General features: G+C 40.4%; 2 protein-coding genes across 3 annotated transcripts in view; both read left to right on the top strand.

Annotated features, from left to right (window-relative positions):
* CP (ceruloplasmin) overlaps nucleotides 1-17,627 on the top strand; it is a 569,984-nt gene that overhangs the window by 60,491 nt on the left and 491,866 nt on the right. The window lies entirely within an intron of this gene.
* Nucleotides 1,370-17,627, top strand: part of HLTF (helicase like transcription factor) — a 29,179-nt gene continuing 12,921 nt past the window's right edge. The window contains exons 1-16 of one of the 2 annotated variants that reach the window (XM_028731258.2): nucleotides 1,370-1,530; nucleotides 3,867-4,062; nucleotides 5,340-5,506; nucleotides 6,836-6,969; nucleotides 7,176-7,273; nucleotides 7,395-7,469; nucleotides 7,606-7,797; nucleotides 8,331-8,435; nucleotides 9,662-9,695; nucleotides 10,069-10,156; nucleotides 10,474-10,550; nucleotides 10,652-10,696; nucleotides 11,549-11,632; nucleotides 12,126-12,220; nucleotides 13,242-13,385; nucleotides 15,643-15,781. In XM_028731258.2, coding sequence (XP_028587091.2) covers nucleotides 1,511-1,530; nucleotides 3,867-4,062; nucleotides 5,340-5,506; nucleotides 6,836-6,969; nucleotides 7,176-7,273; nucleotides 7,395-7,469; nucleotides 7,606-7,797; nucleotides 8,331-8,435; nucleotides 9,662-9,695; nucleotides 10,069-10,156; nucleotides 10,474-10,550; nucleotides 10,652-10,696; nucleotides 11,549-11,632; nucleotides 12,126-12,220; nucleotides 13,242-13,385; nucleotides 15,643-15,781 — 1,693 coding nt within the window. In that variant the 5' untranslated portion in view covers nucleotides 1,370-1,510. The remainder of the gene's footprint in view (nucleotides 1,531-3,866; nucleotides 4,063-5,339; nucleotides 5,507-6,835; nucleotides 6,970-7,175; nucleotides 7,274-7,394; nucleotides 7,470-7,605; nucleotides 7,798-8,330; nucleotides 8,436-9,661; nucleotides 9,696-10,068; nucleotides 10,157-10,473; nucleotides 10,551-10,651; nucleotides 10,697-11,548; nucleotides 11,633-12,125; nucleotides 12,221-13,241; nucleotides 13,386-15,642; nucleotides 15,782-17,627) is intronic. The other variant, XM_028731257.2, reaches the window with a different exon arrangement.

Genomic DNA, 17,627 nt, shown 5'->3' on the forward strand with positions numbered 1-17,627 from the left:
GGGATTAGGAATGCTGCCCAAATGAACCATAAGTGACTCCTTTGCCGTTACACGCTTTTATGTTTGTGTGAGACAGACAGACAGACAGACAGACACACACACACTTTTATATATAAAGTGTGTGTATATACACATGCTGTAAACAAAAATTTCCCCTTTCCCCCTTATGGGCTTTTCTCCAAATCTGCCCTTTTTCTCTATATGGGCTCTTATCCAAGAGCCCATAAAGAGTCCTTACATAGGTTCCCTGTTGGTAGGAGAAAATAACGGAGGCCAGCCAGAGAATATTGAGAAGCAAAGCAGCTAGTAAGCCTGATCTTTACTGATCTGTTGCAACAGGGTGCTCCCCTCACAAGCAGGAAAGGAGGAGGAACCGAGAACAATGGTGCACAAGGCCTTATACGGACTTTTGAAATTGCCACCTTGTAGATCAAGACCACCCTTAGAAACACCATACATACATCACAGAAGGGGTGTAACCTAAGACCACCACCCCAGATACATCATACCTATATCACAGAAAAGGCAGTCTAAAACAGAAATTTAAATAAACAAAAAAAAATCCTTCCAGTAGCACCTTAAAGACCAACAAAAAAAAATTTGAATGTTGTTTTTCTCCTGTCGTTTTTCTCCTGTCTGGCAGGTTACTTGATTGGATTGCCTGGGGAGCCTGGCCAGTCTTTTGTAATGATAAATACTTAGTTCTTGGGCCATGTCACAGGCTCACACCCTATTCAAACACAGACATACCCTTAAGACAGGATTTATGAAGGAAAAGACAATGGGGAAGCTTTTCCATTTTCCTTTGACCTTGCAGAGAAAACATTTGGTCAGTTTGGGACAGTTTGGGAATCAAAAATGGTTCTAGGTCGGTCTTCCAGTGCTGATCTAGGTACGTGCTTAGTTGGTACACTTATGAACATTTAACGTATACTATCACACACACTTGTGGATTATCATCGTATATTGAAAAAACATGCACACAACTACAACACTCGTCAGATTTCCATACCAAATATAACAATAACATATTCAACACAACCGGGCATGCTATGAGAAGCAGTAACTCAAGCGCCTTAGCAAAAGAAAAGTAAAAGACGCAGAAGGCACGAAATCCATCCTTCGGCAATTACTTAGTCACGTGCGTTCCTTATTATGCTTTCAGGGCGCATGCTCTTTTGGTTTCGGAAACCCGAGCTGCCCCGCCCCCATAACCCCTCTCGCGCGGCGGGCGGGCCGCCCATCCTTCCCGGCCTGCTTCATTGGACGCGCGGAAGCGAGTGATGGGTAAGAGCAGCCATTCGGCAGCGGGCGTTCTAGGTCGGCCCGCCCAGCTTCTTCGCGGATTGGGAGCTGCGGCTTCTCGCTTTAACCGGGTTGGCTGACTGTGGAAGCTCTGAGGCGGCTGTGCAGGTTCTTCACCCGCGGCGTTCGCGTGGCGGGCTTTTTCGGTCCTCTCGCTCTTGCGGGGCGTTGCCAGAGCGGCTTTTAGGAGTCCGGCGGCCGCGTCATGGCTTGGAGGTTCATGAGGTGGGGGTTGTTTTGTGTGGGGGGGGGGCGCGTCCCCGAGGGCCTAGGCAGGGAAGAATTATAAATAGGACGAAGCGCGGGGGGCGGCGGCTCTTCCCGCGTCCACTCCCCGAAATGAGGCCTTGACTCGAAGGGGCTGCAATTGCCAGCCGTTTCTGCCTCCGCCTCCCCTGCCGCTTTTGCGCTAGGCCTCTCGAGTTATGGGGCCGGGACCGGTCGTGGTCCTTCTGCCACTTTAGGCAGGACTTGCCTTGCTGGTCGGGGACTGATGGGGAAGCTCTTCGGCTGCCGGGCGCGGTGTTGGGAGCGGTGCCTTGTGCTGCGGTCTCAGCCTGTAATTTGGTTTTGCATCATCATCATCATTATTATTATATTATTATTTATTAATAATATTGCTAATCATGGCAATAAATATTTCAAAAATGCTAACAAGCGTCCAAGAGCCGCCTTCCCCCGAAAAAAGAAGAAAACGAATTTGGTTAAGTGCTGTGTTACTAAGCTAGGGTAAAGGAAAGGTCTGTGTCACAGAAACTTAACCTCGACCGATATATGTGCGCAAGGATGGTGTTTCCCGGGACTCTGTTTATATCATCAAGGACTTTGTTCTCATTCCTGGCCCTTGCATTTCCGGTTTGATCCACCTCTTCACTCTGGCCTAATAATTTCTTCCTTTCTCACATTTCTTCTTCAAGTACAGTTCAAAGGAGCCAACTCATAGGGACCATGGTCCCTTTGCTCCCCCATTAAAATATTTGAGAGGGTTGCCCCCCCCAAGTTGGTGGACCTTGCCATTCAAATGGGGTGTGTGAGCCACATCATGTGGTCAGTAATGTGGGGGTGGTGCTTACCTGGGCCCCCCAATATTTTATTCAAGTTGGCCCCCCTGTCCAAGTATGTTTGGTGCTGCATCAACTACATTGATGCAGCGCCGACAGGCCCATTTCTTCATACCTGTGTTTGCCCTAATTACTTATAAAAGCAGGATGTGTGTGGTTTGATTTTCAGAGCATGAGAGGGAGTAAACCCTTCATCACACTCATCCAGTGTTTTTCTCCCAAGTGTACTTCTTGGTAGCGACACTCAGCTGAGGAGAAAAGTGTTTACTGCACATATGCACATCCCTTTTGCTTTAAAAAGGATTACGACCCACATTTTATATTGAATTGGGATAGAATATCTTTGTCATGTCTAGTTTGGTCTGTATAGTAGACTTCAGGCATTCAGAAAGGGGATAACAAGTATAGAATAGTGTAATTTCACCATTTCCAGTAACACACAAACTTATTTGGTCTCAGTCCCAAGATTATTGTCTAATGTGGAACATATCACATTCCTTACTTTGAACTCATCATTCTTTCAGTACTGTCTTCAAGTAGGTTTCCTAACATTTTTTCCCCATAAATTGGTAGCAGATGGCGAGAGAGATTTGCCTAAGGTCGACACTTTTTGAATTCATAAGTGATTGGAAGTTTGATGGGTAGGTTAATTGCTAGCGGGTTGGCTAACTATTGACAAGTTTACCTTGTTGATAATAATAATAATAATAAATTTTATTTATATCCCGCCCTCCCCAGCCGAAGCCGGGCTCAGGGCGGCTAACAACAATAAAACAATACAACATTATAAATACATTCTAAAAATTAATTAAAATACAAATTGATGGCAACCATAGACTAAAGCTTTGTAGAGATTGCCAAAGGAGGGAGTCAGGCTGCGCCCTGACCAAAGGCCTGGTGGAACAGCTCTGTCTTACAGGCCCTGTAGTAGCAGCGATGAAGGTTATCTAAACTGTTTGTGCTAAAGGTTTCTTTGTGTTCTGTTTAATTTGAGTTCTCCCCACATTTGGGGGTGTAGTGGGGGGAGACTTTGAACTCACTTAGACACTTATTCCACATGTGTGTGTGGGATTTTTTTTTCTTTTTTGTGAATTGCTTAAAGTGCCAACTTCAAAGATGTCAAACAAAGATTGCAGTATTGGTTGCTAAACGTGTACAAACCATAGTTCCTTCTGATTATTAAAAAGGTAGTACAGATTAAACAACAAAATGTTGCAGTGTTCAGCTTCTGGTCAGGGTATTGGCCTCTCCATATCCCCTTCTTAATTCCTCACCCTGCAACAGCCAGTCATTTGGGGTAGGTTGAAATAGATTTAAGACTAATCCCAGCTGAATCAAAACATTTCTCCAGCAATGTCTTTGAGCAGCTTTCATTTCTGCCCATGAAGGTATTTCAAAAGAGCTCATATCTGTGAACTAGGAAGTGACCTATCAATTGAACACCCTGCCTCCAATAACAAACAATTCCAAATGAAGTTCTTTAAAAATTCTTTTTTGCAGCAATTTTGAATGGGAATTGGATCCTGATATATATGGAGATCGGCATTACAATGCTTTTACTCGAGAATTTTATCCCAGCCTAGAAGACCTTATGGGATCAGATGCTACTATGGTGACTGAAGAAGATACGGATTCAGCTATCTTATTTGGAACTCTGAGAGGCAATGTGGTTGGATTGCGGTATTATACAGGAGTGGTAAGTACAGGAGGAATACAAATTAGTAACTGAGAACTAGATTGCTTGAAAGGGAAAACTAGGTATGTTATATAAATTCTAGATAACCAGGTTGTTTGTACTCCCAGTAATGAGCAGAGGCTACTGAAGCATTAAGTAATTTGCACTTTAATTGTAATTCCGAGGGGGGGGGGTAATTCAGGGATGGCTAAGCTTTGACAATGTAGTGTCCATCAAAGGTTGTTGGACTCACAGATCCCATCATCCCTGACCATTAGCCATGGTGGCTAATGAGTAAGTAAATAGGGCTTACTTGTGAATAGGATTATGTAGGAAAGGGGAAGGGTGATGGCACCGATGGGGGTATTAATATTGTTTGCCTTTTAAATAGCCCCACTCCTGTTTTACATGTGAACTGGGCAAACCCAAATTTAAAGTATGATTGCAAGTAGTCACATCATATGATGGGTTAAGGCTGTAAATAGATGTTCTTGATAGTGGTGCCTTGATTAGGGAATTCCCCTCTGTCTCAAATTCAGTTGAGGTGAGGTAATTAAATTTCTATAGCACCCTTCATCTGTAGATTGCAGGGTGGTTTGTAATATAAAAATCTTCAAGGTGGAACTTATTTTTGTGTGTATAACTTCATCCAGAGCTGTTCACTGAGCCTATTCTACAACAGATTTGGACCTTACTCTACTTCTGCGAGGTGACTGGTATTGCAAGCAAGATCCACACTTCCACTGTGTGTGTATCTTATATCAGATTCCCAATGTGTTAATTGTACAAAGAAGTGTATTTCTTTAAGTTGAAGCATTGTAGCATATTATAATGTTCCAACTTTGATTATACACTTGGGTACTGAGGCTAAAGACTCCTCTGAAGTTTAATGTACCTGAAATGTTGAGGGAATCCTCAATCCTTCTTTAGCTTATATACATAATGTTTTTAGTACTGTAAAAACTTACTGTTAAAACAACATTTTTGCATTTTTCTCCAAAATGAATTGAACAGTTTCCACCTTCACTTCAAGTCAGGCTGTCGTATTCAAATTCTTTTGCAACGTTAAAGAAATTTCAGCTGCTCTCTGAGCAATGGCATATGGACGATTTTATTACTTTGAAATTTCATTGTGTTTAATATTAATGTAAAAAACAGTGGAAGCAAAAAATATATGGTGTAAACGTAAAATTGCTATAAAACCAAAGGTTTTAAAGATATTTTGGTTGTATTTTGTATTTTGTGTATTTTATTGTGTATTTTCTACATTTTAAATAACGTGAAGGCTAATTTTGCAGGTCAATAATAATGAAATGGTTGCACTCCAGAGAGAGCCTAACAACGCATATGACAAGAATGCTGTAAAAGTAAATAATGCGAATGGAGACCAGGTAGGCCACATCAAAAAAGAGCTGGCAGCATCATTGGCATACATCATGGACAACAAGTTGGCAGTGGTGGAAGGGTAAGTATGTAAATGTAAATTTCCCCTGTTGTTTTCTTGAACAGCAGTCCATTGGTAGTAGTTAGTAAAAATAAATAAATATTTGCTACTGTTTACATGATGTGAATCATTCTGATTGTGCCACTAAAACTAGTTTCTAATAAATAAAGTGGGATATCTGGAAGTAGAATCACAATTTACAGGAAGCAAACTCTATAAACTAAGAAGTCTCAGTATCTGATTGCTGGTTGTGCTGGTGGCTTATGTTGAACAGGTATAGTATAGTGTAAACAAACTCGCAAACATGAAGTGGTTTACTGAATCTGTCACAGATTGATAAGTTCATTGAGGTTTAGAACTGAGACCAGATATATAAGTAATAGTTATTCTACTATCTCTTGAAGCATTGCAGAATGAAGGTTAGGTTTTAAAGACCAAGGTTTTCCCTACCTTTGAATTTAATTAATTTTTGCCACTGAATTTCCATACCTTTTTGAAGCGTACTACTAACAAGCCGACAAAGGTCCCTATAGTTAAAGCCATGGTTTTCCCAGTAGTGATGTATGGAAGTGAGAACTGGACCATAGCTGATCACCAAAGAATCGATGCTTTTGAATTATGGTGCTGGAGGAGACTTTTGAGGGTCCCATGGACTGCAAGAAGATCAAACTTATCCATTCTTAAGGAAATCAGCCCTGAGTGCTCACTGGAAGGACACATCCTGAAGCTGAGGCTCCAATACTTTGGCTACCTCATGAGAAGAGAAGACTCCCTAGTAAAGACCCTGATGTTGGGAAAGATGGAGGGCGCAAGAAGAAGGGGACGACAGAGGACAAGATGGTTGGACCGTGTTCTCGAAGCTACGAACATGAGTTTGACCAAACTGCGGGAGGCAGTGGAAGACAGGAGTGTCTGGTGTGCTCTGGTCCATGGGGTCACGAAGAGTCGGACACGACTAAACAACAACAACACTAACATATTGATTCTGCAGTAGTATTGTATATGTAAATAGTAGAAACAGGTGGTTCGCTTAATTCTCTCCGCTCTTAAAATCAGCCCGCCCCCCCTCTTACCCCTTCATTCCCTTTCTAGGCTCCTTTTATAGTTCATTTTAGGATTGTGATAGTTATAGGTAAAACTAGAACTGATGAGGCTGAGATTCAAATCTCCACCCAAGTATGATGCTTACTTGGCAACTTTGGTCAGTGTCTCAGTCGAACATGCCTCACACGTTTGTTGTGAAGATAAATAACCCCAGCTATTTGTGTGCACTGTATGCTGTCCTGGTGTTTTGGTTTTTTAAAAGGAAGGGCAGGGTATAAATGTAATAATGTTTTTCCTTTTGTCTAGGGTTGTTCCTTCTGGAGCAAAGAATACTTTCACTATGCCAGTACAGTTGAGTTTTTGGGGAAAAGCAGAAAATAAGCAAGCAGTTCTTGATCGACTAAAAATGCAGGGCTTTAAATTAGCTCCTCCAGGAAAAAGTAAGTTAAATAAATATTTTATACATATACTTAATAGAAATTCCTTTAATCAAAACATGAAGTATTTCTTAGCTTATTAAACTTCTCTTCTTATGGATCACATCAATCTCTGTAAATATAAAGCAGTTTTGGTCTACTGATGATGGGAGAGCATTTTCAGTCATTGATTAGTTTTCCCCCCTTCCCCTTTTAAAAATGATACTTAGTTTCAGAATTCAGCGTTGGGACTAGCAAGAAATATGGCAAAGCTGGAACAAGTTACAGTGCTCCGGTCCATGCTGCTGTACAAATGACAACTGAACAGGTACAATGCATGTTGTTAGAATTTGAGTTGCTGAATGTACTTTAGAACTTTAAACTCTCCTTTTAATAGGAGTAGAGCTTTGGGGTATATTACCTCGTCTAACTTCTCTGTACAATTCTAGCTCAAGACTGAATTTGACAAACTCTTTGAAGATCTGAAGGAAGATGATAAAACGCGTGAAGTAGAAGCAGCAAAGGTAATGTATCCAGCACATCACATTGATAGTGTGTCAGTGCACACGTTAAAAACTGGCAAAATGCTAGTAAGTTCTCAGCTACAGGTTGTGGTTTCTGTTACGAAAATGTGTATAATATGACATCTTAATTTTCCAGGCTGTTGTAACTCCATTACTTCCACATCAGAAGCAAGCTTTGGCTTGGATGATTTCACGTGAGAACAACAAGGAGTTGCCTCCATTTTGGGAAGAGAGGGAAAACTACTTCTACAATACAATTACCAACTTTGCTGAAAAAACGCGGCCAGAAAATGTTCTTGGAGGAATATTGGCAGATGACATGGGCTTGGTAATTCTCATATTAGAATGTTGCCTCTGGGAGCCAGTGTGGTGTAGTGGTTAGAGCAGGGGTCAGCAACCTTTTTCAGCTGTGGGCCGGTCCACCGTCCCTCAGACCATGCGGTGGGCCAGATTATATTTTGGGGAAAAAAAGAATGAATACCTATGCCCCACAAATAACCCAGAGATGCATTTTAAATAAAAGCACACATTCTACACGCTGATTCCCGGGCTGGATTAAGAAGACAATTGGGCTGCATCCGGCCCCCGGGCCTTAGGTTGCCTACCCCTGGGCTAGAGTCTCAGACTGCAACTGAGGAGATTCGGGTTCAAATCCGCACTCAACTGCAAAACTCAGTGGGTGACTTTGGGGCAGTCATTGTGTCTCACTTGACCTACCTCACAGGTTTATTGTGACAATAAAAGTGGGAAGAAGCATGTATGCCTCCTTCAGCTCCTTTGAGGAAGGCAGTATAAAAAAGAAATAAGTAATACAAACTTAACTTATGAAACAATGTTAATAAATTGTTCAATGTATTTTAGGGTAAAACACTTACTACGATAGCTGTGATACTTAGCAACTTCCATGGTGGCAAACCTCTTCCTGTTAAAAAGAAAAGTGATCAACTGAAGATATTTCCTATTAAGGTAATTTACTGTTAATACCAGACCCCTGCTTGAATTGTATCAGTTCCAATAATAATGCAGATATGTAAAGCAAGAAAGAAGGAACGATATGTCACTGATGTTCTTGTAGAATATTTGGTCTTGTTCTCTATATACAGTATATATGTGAATTTAATTTATTTGAATTCTACGTGTTACTTGGACTTTTAGCCAAGCCATCCCTACGACTCAGTTTCTTAACAAAAACAAAAATACCAAAAATAAAAACTGTAAATAAAATGTGTTCTATCACCTCTTGTGCAGTAAGTTTTATCCAGGCTACCAAAAGCAGCCCCAAAGAAAAGGCTCTTCAGAAGGTTCAGGATTTGGCAGTTTTCAAGAAGGAGGTATTTGTGTAGATATGGATCACTTCTGTCCAGAATAAGAGAGAGCAGATATAAATAGCCATGCCTCACAATTCTGTGTGTCCTGATTTCGGTGGAACTTAGCAAGTATAGGATTGCAGCCTAAATTCTTCTGTAGGATAAGCGCCACATTTTGTGAGAAATTCTAGCAAAGTAGAAAGTGTCTCTAGCAGCAAGTGCCATCTTCAGTAATCTTTTTTCTTACAGGTTGTTCTCAAAAGTACATAGATGTATAAATTTACCTAGTTGCTAGTTGGCTTAGATTAGTTAACATTTGGGGCATATTGGAATTGTTTTGTTGCATTTCTGAACAAAAAATATTGTAATGCCCTAAAAATGCTATGTTTCTGGGCAACATGTCTGATGCATTCAGTATAAATCCATAAGGCCACTAGAGGGTGCTTCCTAAGTAGACACCATGTACCAACCCTGAACTGTACTACAAGAAAGAGACTTAAAACCTCAGAGAAAATGGTCTGAATGTTGCAGTCTTCTGGAGAAGATGGGACAACAGTAGCAGCCAATTAGAAAACAAGGAACAAATTCAAACAAACAAACTGTATTCTTAATTTACAGGGAGGATCTAAAATATACAGTGTTTTAGAAGTTACAGCTTATTGTTGTAAATTTTGGGAAACCTTGATTGATTGATTGATTTGAGGTGAGTGTATTATCTGAATAACTGGAACTGTCTGAAGTAGTGGAAAACGTACTAACTGGTACTTTGAAGAGCTGTGCTAGCCACATGTTCTTTCAAGTATGTTTCAACTAATTTCCATAAGATTTGTTTTGTTTTTAAACTAAATTTTAGATGCCATTTCAGTGTGTTTATTTTTCTTTTAGAAATGTGTTCCTGCTGTGAAAAAGGACCAAGAAGGTAATTTTGATCTGGAAACTAATCACATTTGTTTTGAATTCAGTCAGATGACAACTTTCAGTAGAAATTAATTTAAGATTTTTTTTTTAGATTAAATATCCTAATTGATCACCAGTAGCTTAAATTTATGACGTGTTGTGGAAAGGGGAATTATTGGCTTGCTTTTGTCTTTGCTTTTATTTTTATTTTGTATTTTCCATTTCTTACCCCATGATTTTAATGTTGTGAACTGCCCTGAGATCTACTGAATAGGGTGGTATGCAACATTAATTAATTAATTAATTAATTAATTAATTAAATTAATTAACTAATAGTAAGTTATTAGAGAAATCATGGAGTGTTTTTGTTTTGTTTTTTAATGCTTATTGTTAAGCGCCCAGAATTGGCCTGCAGCTGAATGCTTCTGATACAAAGGAGAGTGAGTCTCTTCCATCTCAGTCATCCAGAACCCATCCAAAGAGGTAAGCAGATTTTATCTGTTCTTATAAGTCAATTGCAAACTACTTCTGAACTGTTCTCTTCCCCCTCCCCTGTGTGTGAGAGGGGGTGTTTCTTGGGAGAGAGGTTGCTTTCTGGAGTGAAATCAAATGAGTTTTTTAGATGTGCGAAACATGTTGCAAGGTTATCTTTATTCTGGCCCATTTGGTGACTAGCGTAATTTCTCTTCAATGCTACTGTTTGGTAAATTTATCTCTATACCCTATCAATCTAAATGATCAGATAAACGCTTGTGAAATCCTCTATTCATTGTAATCCTTTTGCTTTCTAAATGCTTTAGAGCTATGGGCAAAAAGCCAAAGTATACAGTAAGCAGTGACTCAGAGCCTGAAGAGCAGAACACAGAAATAATGGAAAGTGAGCTTCACTTATTTTTTTTGGGGGGGGGGGTTCATTATATTTGTTTTAACAACTTTATTGATTTCCACACTGTGTTAACACTTTTCTTGTTTTCCCAGCCAAAGTGCAAAAAACGCATCCAGCAACAAGAAAGAGAAGAAAAGGTATGATGCTAGTACTTAAAAAATACTACCGTCAAAAAGTTATTGTTCTCCCTTCCCAATAAAACCTGATAACAGTACCCTAATGAGGCCTTTCTAACAGAGAGTGTGTGTGACATTTTGCAAAACTTAACCATATACTGGTTCATAACACATGGTTGTTGGCATGGTGCAAGTGAATGCGTGTTTGCACATTGTCACTATGCTTATGGATGGGCTGCTTTAGGTATTTGAATTGACTGGCCTGTGGTCTAGTTCAGGGGTCTGCAACCTTTAAGACAAAAAGAGCCACTTGGACCTGTTTCCGAAGGAAAAAAAACTGGGAGCCGCAAAACCATTGATACATTTAAAACAAATATAACACTGCATATATTGTTTCTTACCTTAATGTCCGATCTGACAGCGGGCGGGAAGGTGACATCGGGACGGTGCGTGACTAACGCACGCACCGCCCCCATGCGACGTCACAGCCAGTACAGCGCCCGCCACAGTGGGGAGTGTCGGGGCTCACAATGCGCCTCCTCCCCTCGCTAGTATCTGCCCCGGAGCCGCGGCAAAGGTGTAAAAGAGCCACATGCGGCTCCGGAGCCACGGGTTGCAGACCCCTGGTCTAGTTGAATCAGGACTGGCTCTAAGCTAGGAAGAATAATCTTTGATCTATGAACTGTAATATCTGTATTAACTGTGGTGGCTAAACCTATAGTTCTCATCTTCTTTATACCTAGAAGACAATGCACGGATAGTATGTGTACGAGTTCTCACATGATTCTATAAACAGATTATTTTAACTAATCTAAACAGGAACTTTCATTTTTCAAATGTATGTGACTATTTAGTTATAAAACATTTTCACAGCTTCTTGTGATATTCAAGAGGATAAAGCATTTGCTTCTGCTCTTGAGGAACCAGCCATTTCTTCAAAAAAGACAAAGAAAAAAGGTATCCAAACTATTAAGCTTTTCCTTTTACAATGCCACTTAACACAAAATGCTACACAGTATACTTTTTAACAAGCCTATAGTTGGGAAGGGAAGGAAGACACCTGAAACTTCTGGACTGATTGAACCATGTAAAGCGAAGATTCCTAGCTGGTGGTATGCAGACCCCAGGGGCTCTATGTAACCCACCCAGGGGCTCTGTGGCACCATTAATATAACAAAAACTATCATAGAGGTATCAAAATTTTCAGCAGTAAGGGCTCCATGGCTTGGCTTTTGAAAAACAGGGGGGTCTGCAATACTTAGCTAATTGGGAACTACTGGTGTAAATGATTGGATTCCTATGCAGTAGTTAAAGCAAAAATGGGAATAATACATACTTAGGATTAGAAATGATAGTAAATAATTGCAAATTGACTGGATACATCTAAAGAGGACTACATGGAAGTAATCACTGCAGTTACATTGCTAATTATTGTTTTTCCTCTTCAAAGGTGTTGTTACTATTCAGCATAAGAAAAATGAAGGTGAAGAGACACTGGGGACAACACTGATCATTTGTCCACTTTCTGTCCTAAGTAACTGGATTGTAGGTGTTAAATTTAAACAATTGTGCTTTTCTAAGATAAAAATAGGACATCTTAACTTCAAAAAAGAATGTTAAAGTGAAGATATATGGGGATTAGAATTTTAATACAGCCTAAATGTTCATAACCAAGATTTAAAGCACAATCATATTTATTCATATATTCTATTGAATTCATTGGGGCTTATTCTAAACATAGAATTGCAGCCAGAGTAATATAATTTAAGACGGTTGATGATGAACCGAATGGGTTGGGTATTTCTAATGTTGACTGTGCCTCCAGCCTTGAAACTATAGTATGCAAGTTGCTCCCATTTTTTTTCAGCAGAACAGCTTCCATTGTAGTCACAATAAATCTGAATTAGGCTTAATCTTACTGTGCTTTATCAGGAAGGGCTGTGGCTTAGTGGTAGAGCATCTGCTTTGCCTGCAGAAGGTCTCAGGTTCGATCCCTAGCATTTCCAGGTAGAGCTGGGAGTGCCTCCTTTCTGAAAGATGCAGAGCCACTGCCAGTCAGTGAATATAGTACTGAGCTAGATGCCCCAAGGGGACATGGGTGGCGCTGTGGGTTAAACCACAGAGCCTAGGACTTGCTGATCAGAAGGTCGGCGGTTCGAATCCCCGCGATGGGGTGAGCTCCCGTTACTCGGTCCCTGCTCCTGCCAACCTAGCAGTTCGAAAGCACATCAAAAAGTGCAAGTAGATAAATAGGTACCGCTCTGGCGGGAAGGTAAGCGGTGTTTCCGTGCGCTGCTCTGGTTCACCAGAAGCAGCTTAGTCATGCTGGCCACATGACCCGGAAGCTGTACGCCGGCTGCCTCGGCCAATAAAGCAAGATGAGCGCCGCAACCCCAGAGTCGGCCACGACTGGACCTAATGGTCAGGGTTCCTTTACCTTTTTTTAGATGCACCAAGGGTTATGATTCCTATGTTCCTGACTGTAGTATAGCTTAGAAATCTCTTGACAGATGTCAGTTGTTGAGCCATCAGTTAATCGCAACCATCTGGTTAATTTTTATTTCAGGATCAGTTTGAACAACACGTGGATCCGGGTGTTCACTTGAACATTTACGTTTACTATGGCTCGGAGCGCAGCAAAGATCCAGCGGTACTTTCAAGACAGGATGTTGTATTAACAACTTACAATATTTTAGCTAGTGACTATGGAGTAAGTATGGTGAAAAATTGCAGCAAGATAAAGAAAAGCAGTTTATACATCACAAATATTTGACTTTTGTTCTAAAATACAACCTAGTAGTCTTAAGCTTTTTTCAAATCAATGCCAAATGCTCCATTGTATTCCTTTTTTTAAAAACATGTAATCTGCTTTTCCCATTGTATGAGTCTTTAGTTAAGAACAAGCATATATATACGAAGGAGGTTTTTGTCTTGTAGAAGGGTGTCCTCAAACATAAACTGCCGTCGCTCATCTCCTATCATCACCCATGACCTCTTTCCCCAGATGGGCGCTGGATAAAACTAGCGCACTTGACAACTACAGGGGCAGGGTTCCTCTGTGAATCTGCAGTTCTAAGCAGATGCACAGAGAAAATAGGCATTAATATTTTCTGGTGTCTCCAGTTGGTAGAAAGTGGGATGAGATGGCAAATGTTCTTTTTTACTCCCGCCCAGGTGTTTTAGTTTCTAATGGCTTCCAGTCACTAATGGTTTCTATGCTTTTATCTTGAAACAGTTTAATGTTTTATATTTGAGGTGTTCATTATACTCCAGCTGCACTATGATGCACTTTCATATAGGTTGTTATATTTTATTATACTGTAAGTTTTTTGGGATTCTATCCAACTAAGTCATATTCAGAGCAGACCCACTGAAATTGATGGACGTGACTAACTTGAGTTCATTGATTTCAGTGGGTCTCCTCTGAGTGCAACTTAGCTGGCTACAACTCTTGGAGTCTTGTTCTACCTGGCATTAAGTGCTTAAATTACTGTAATGGATAGCTTGGAAATAACTCGGATGTTATTCTAAGTCAGCTGTTGCAGAAGGAGTAGTAAAAATAAGTGAAATTCTGTACCTGGAAGCTCTCAAGGCTTTCATGTTTTCCAGCTGGGCAACAGAAAGATAAACATTTGGTTCCTGCTCTTAGAGCTTGAAAATGATATCAGTTCTGAGAATTGCATACCTTTTAAGGATGTTCAGTGGAGACTGATCTTTGTAAATGTAGGTGTGGGCATTTAAAAACAGATCCACTGTGCAGTGGGTGTGCATGCCTTAAGTAGCAGTATAGAGGTTTAAAAGCACATGCTCAAGTAGCAAATCTTTTACAGCAGTTTTAAGTTGCAACTGATGTTTGGAGTGTGGGGGTGATTGCGGTGGAGAGAGAATACAGCTCAGACTGGATAGTAATACTGGGACTATGTGTGGTGGTGCAGTGCCTGCTGGCTGTGACTTTTTTGTCTGTTTAAGCAGCTGACACAATCTTGCCTTCCTCTGCCCATTTCTTAGGTGATGTTATTAATTGCATCTTGATGTAGGTGCTCACCCTTGGAATTAGAGTAGAAAACTTTGGTTTTTCTCATACAGCTCCAATGGAAACACTTGTAAAATACTGAGCTGTTTTGGCACCTGCTAAAAATGATTTTGTTTAGGCAAACATGTCATGTAAATTGGATGTGTATTTTATTATGCAATTTTATTTTGTAATGTGTGTTTGTATGTGTGTGTTATATATATAAACTACTTATTCTGTTTATGTTTTGATTTTATTTTTGGTCAACTTTATATGTTATGTAAACTGCTTAGAAGTTTAGCGATTGTAATCCTGTTAAATAAACAAAAGCTCTTTCTGGAGTGAAATAGGGCCTGTATTACACTTCCATTTTCTCTGTCCCTTAAAGACAAAACTCCAGTTGCTTATTTTAAATCATATGACTAACAGTTCTATTGATACGTTCTGATGACTGTCATGGGAATAAATTTAACAAATCTGTGTAGTATCTTCTTTAGATGTGAACTGTAAGTAGAGCATGCTGTATTTAAGCCATTCAAATAATTTCTCATATCTTACACTGTGTGTGTGTACATACACACACCTGTGATCTGGGGGCAAGTGTGGCCCTCCAGGTCCCTCTATCTGGCTCGTGGGGCTCTTTCTAGGCCACACACCCTCTGCGCTTGCACCTTCCTTGAGTATTTTTATTGGTTGAAATTGTCCTTGTAATGCCTCTTGCATTAATTGGGTTGGATTTTCAGTGAAGCAGCAAAAGTGATTTGGCTTCCAGGCCTTCATGCACGCTTGATGTAGCTGACTTCCTCTATTCCTCTTCATAAAGGTTACGTATATTCTTCTGGAACAGAGAATGAAAGCAAAATGGTTTCTTTTAGTTTTTTTAAGTCACTGCTTATTTTACAGAGTTTACTTATACCCTTAAAGTACTACAGCCATTATTTAAATTTTGTTCTAGGCCAGAGGTAATAGCCCTTTACACAAATTAAAATGGCTGAGAGTGGTGTTGGATGAAGGACACACAATACGAAATCCAAATGCTCAACAGACAAAAGCTGTACTGGACCTAGATGCACAGAGAAGATGGATTTTGACAGGTAATTATTGCAAAGGGAGAACACTGCAGCACCGTGTTGATTGACTATAAGAGTTATGCTTGTTGAACAGCTTACTGATTTCAGTAAGATTTTTCAACAGTACTGTGATGCATTGTGTCTCTTTGTTTTGCACTCTAAAATTGCTTTAGTTAAGATTGTAGCTTGCTACTTGCTTTGGGGCACGTGTGTATGCACTCCTCCCTCCAGGGAGCATTCAATTAGCAAATTTCAGCCCAGGCAGGAGCAATCAGTGCAGTGGGATAGTACCGCACCACCCTATTGACAGCACTGTTGCTTCCACTTAGCAGGATGGGGCAGGGCAGTAGCAAGGTCAGGGCTTGTATGGACAGATCAGCAGAGCTAATATGGCACTCTGGGCTGCCACTCTGACCTGCTCCTGCACCATCCTGGCAAACAGTAGAGACCTCACTTTTGGAAGGGTGGCAGTGCAGCAGCACCCTGTCTGCAGCTGCTCCTGAGCATGTGGAATTTAGCAGCATGTAAGAGATGCAAGAGCAGTTCTGCTAGGGATGCAACATCTGTATTTGCTTCCCTTCTGGTCATACTAGCTGCTTGGCATTGAAGCCACCCAGAGAAGCAGCCAAAACTACTGTCCTATTCCAATGGAAGTGCTGTTTCCGCTTTGAGTGCCTGATGTTGCTCAGGGAGCGGTATGAATGTCTTTGCTGGAAAAAACTGCATTTGTAGTGCATATGCAGACATGTTCTCGCTTTCAGATGATAACTCTCTGAGAGCAAGCACCTTTTCGACTGTATTTTTCTGCCTGCCTCCAGCACTGCTTTTACTTTTCCAGTCATAAATTCCAGCTGCAAAAATGCAGCTGAAGTGGCTGCTTCCTGTTCTGAACAGTTCAATTGCTCATCAAACAGTGAAGAAATTAAGTACATGAACTGATGGTGTTACTTTTAAAACCTGATTTGAAGCCATGGTTGGACTAGATTCAAACTCTTATCACTGTTTAGTTTTAATGGACTACTGGGATCAAACCCATAAACTTAGATTAAAGAAAGCATCTCTCCCAGGACAGCAATTGTTCCTGGCCTTAAAGTCAGCGGAGTTTAAATTTTCACTTAATTATACAACTGAATAATAGTTTGAACCGGGGCACCTAGGCTGAGAAATGCCAGCCATCACACCCTTTTCTTGTGCCACAGCATCTCCGACCCTCGGGGAAGCATTTATTGAGGACTCCGGGACTGGTGGGAAAAACAATAGGCTGAAAAGTCAGCTTCTGCCAGCCCTGTTATATGGGCTGATGATCCAGAGATCCAGCCCATTTTTAACTTGCTGATTATAGTGGAGTATTGAGGTTGACATTAATATTAAAATGAAAGTGCAGCTTTGTAAACAAATGCATCAATGCAGTTTAAGCCCAAGAATATTTATTTTCAGTGTAAACTCTTATTTTGATCAGGCTCTATGTCTTTTAGGTAATGACTGTACCTGACTAAAGATGTTTCGAAAGCTAAGCAAAGTAGATGCCAGAACTGTTGCATTTTGCAGTAGTGAGGGACTTCATTATTTACAAGGAGGCACTGCTTTTAAAAAACCATTTTTAATTCATGAAATAAAATCATCAGGATCTAGTGCCAGAATGTGTTGATCCAAAATAATAATCGATGATACAGTCTTGCAACGGTGTGTGGGTTTCCATCAGCCTGCAAGTCAGCCAATCATCTTAAGGCAGGTTCATGTAAATGTAACTTTATAGGAAATTAACAAATGTTTTAATATGTGAAATTGATTTAAAAAAAACTTGCCTAGCAGAAGCTAACTACTAATGGTAGAGTGGTACTTAGCAATATTTGGGTGTGATTTTTTAAAA

The sequence above is a fragment of the Podarcis muralis genome, chromosome 6 (genome assembly GCF_964188315.1).
Source record: "Podarcis muralis chromosome 6, rPodMur119.hap1.1, whole genome shotgun sequence".
Classification (NCBI taxonomy): domain Eukaryota; kingdom Metazoa; phylum Chordata; class Lepidosauria; order Squamata; family Lacertidae; genus Podarcis; species Podarcis muralis.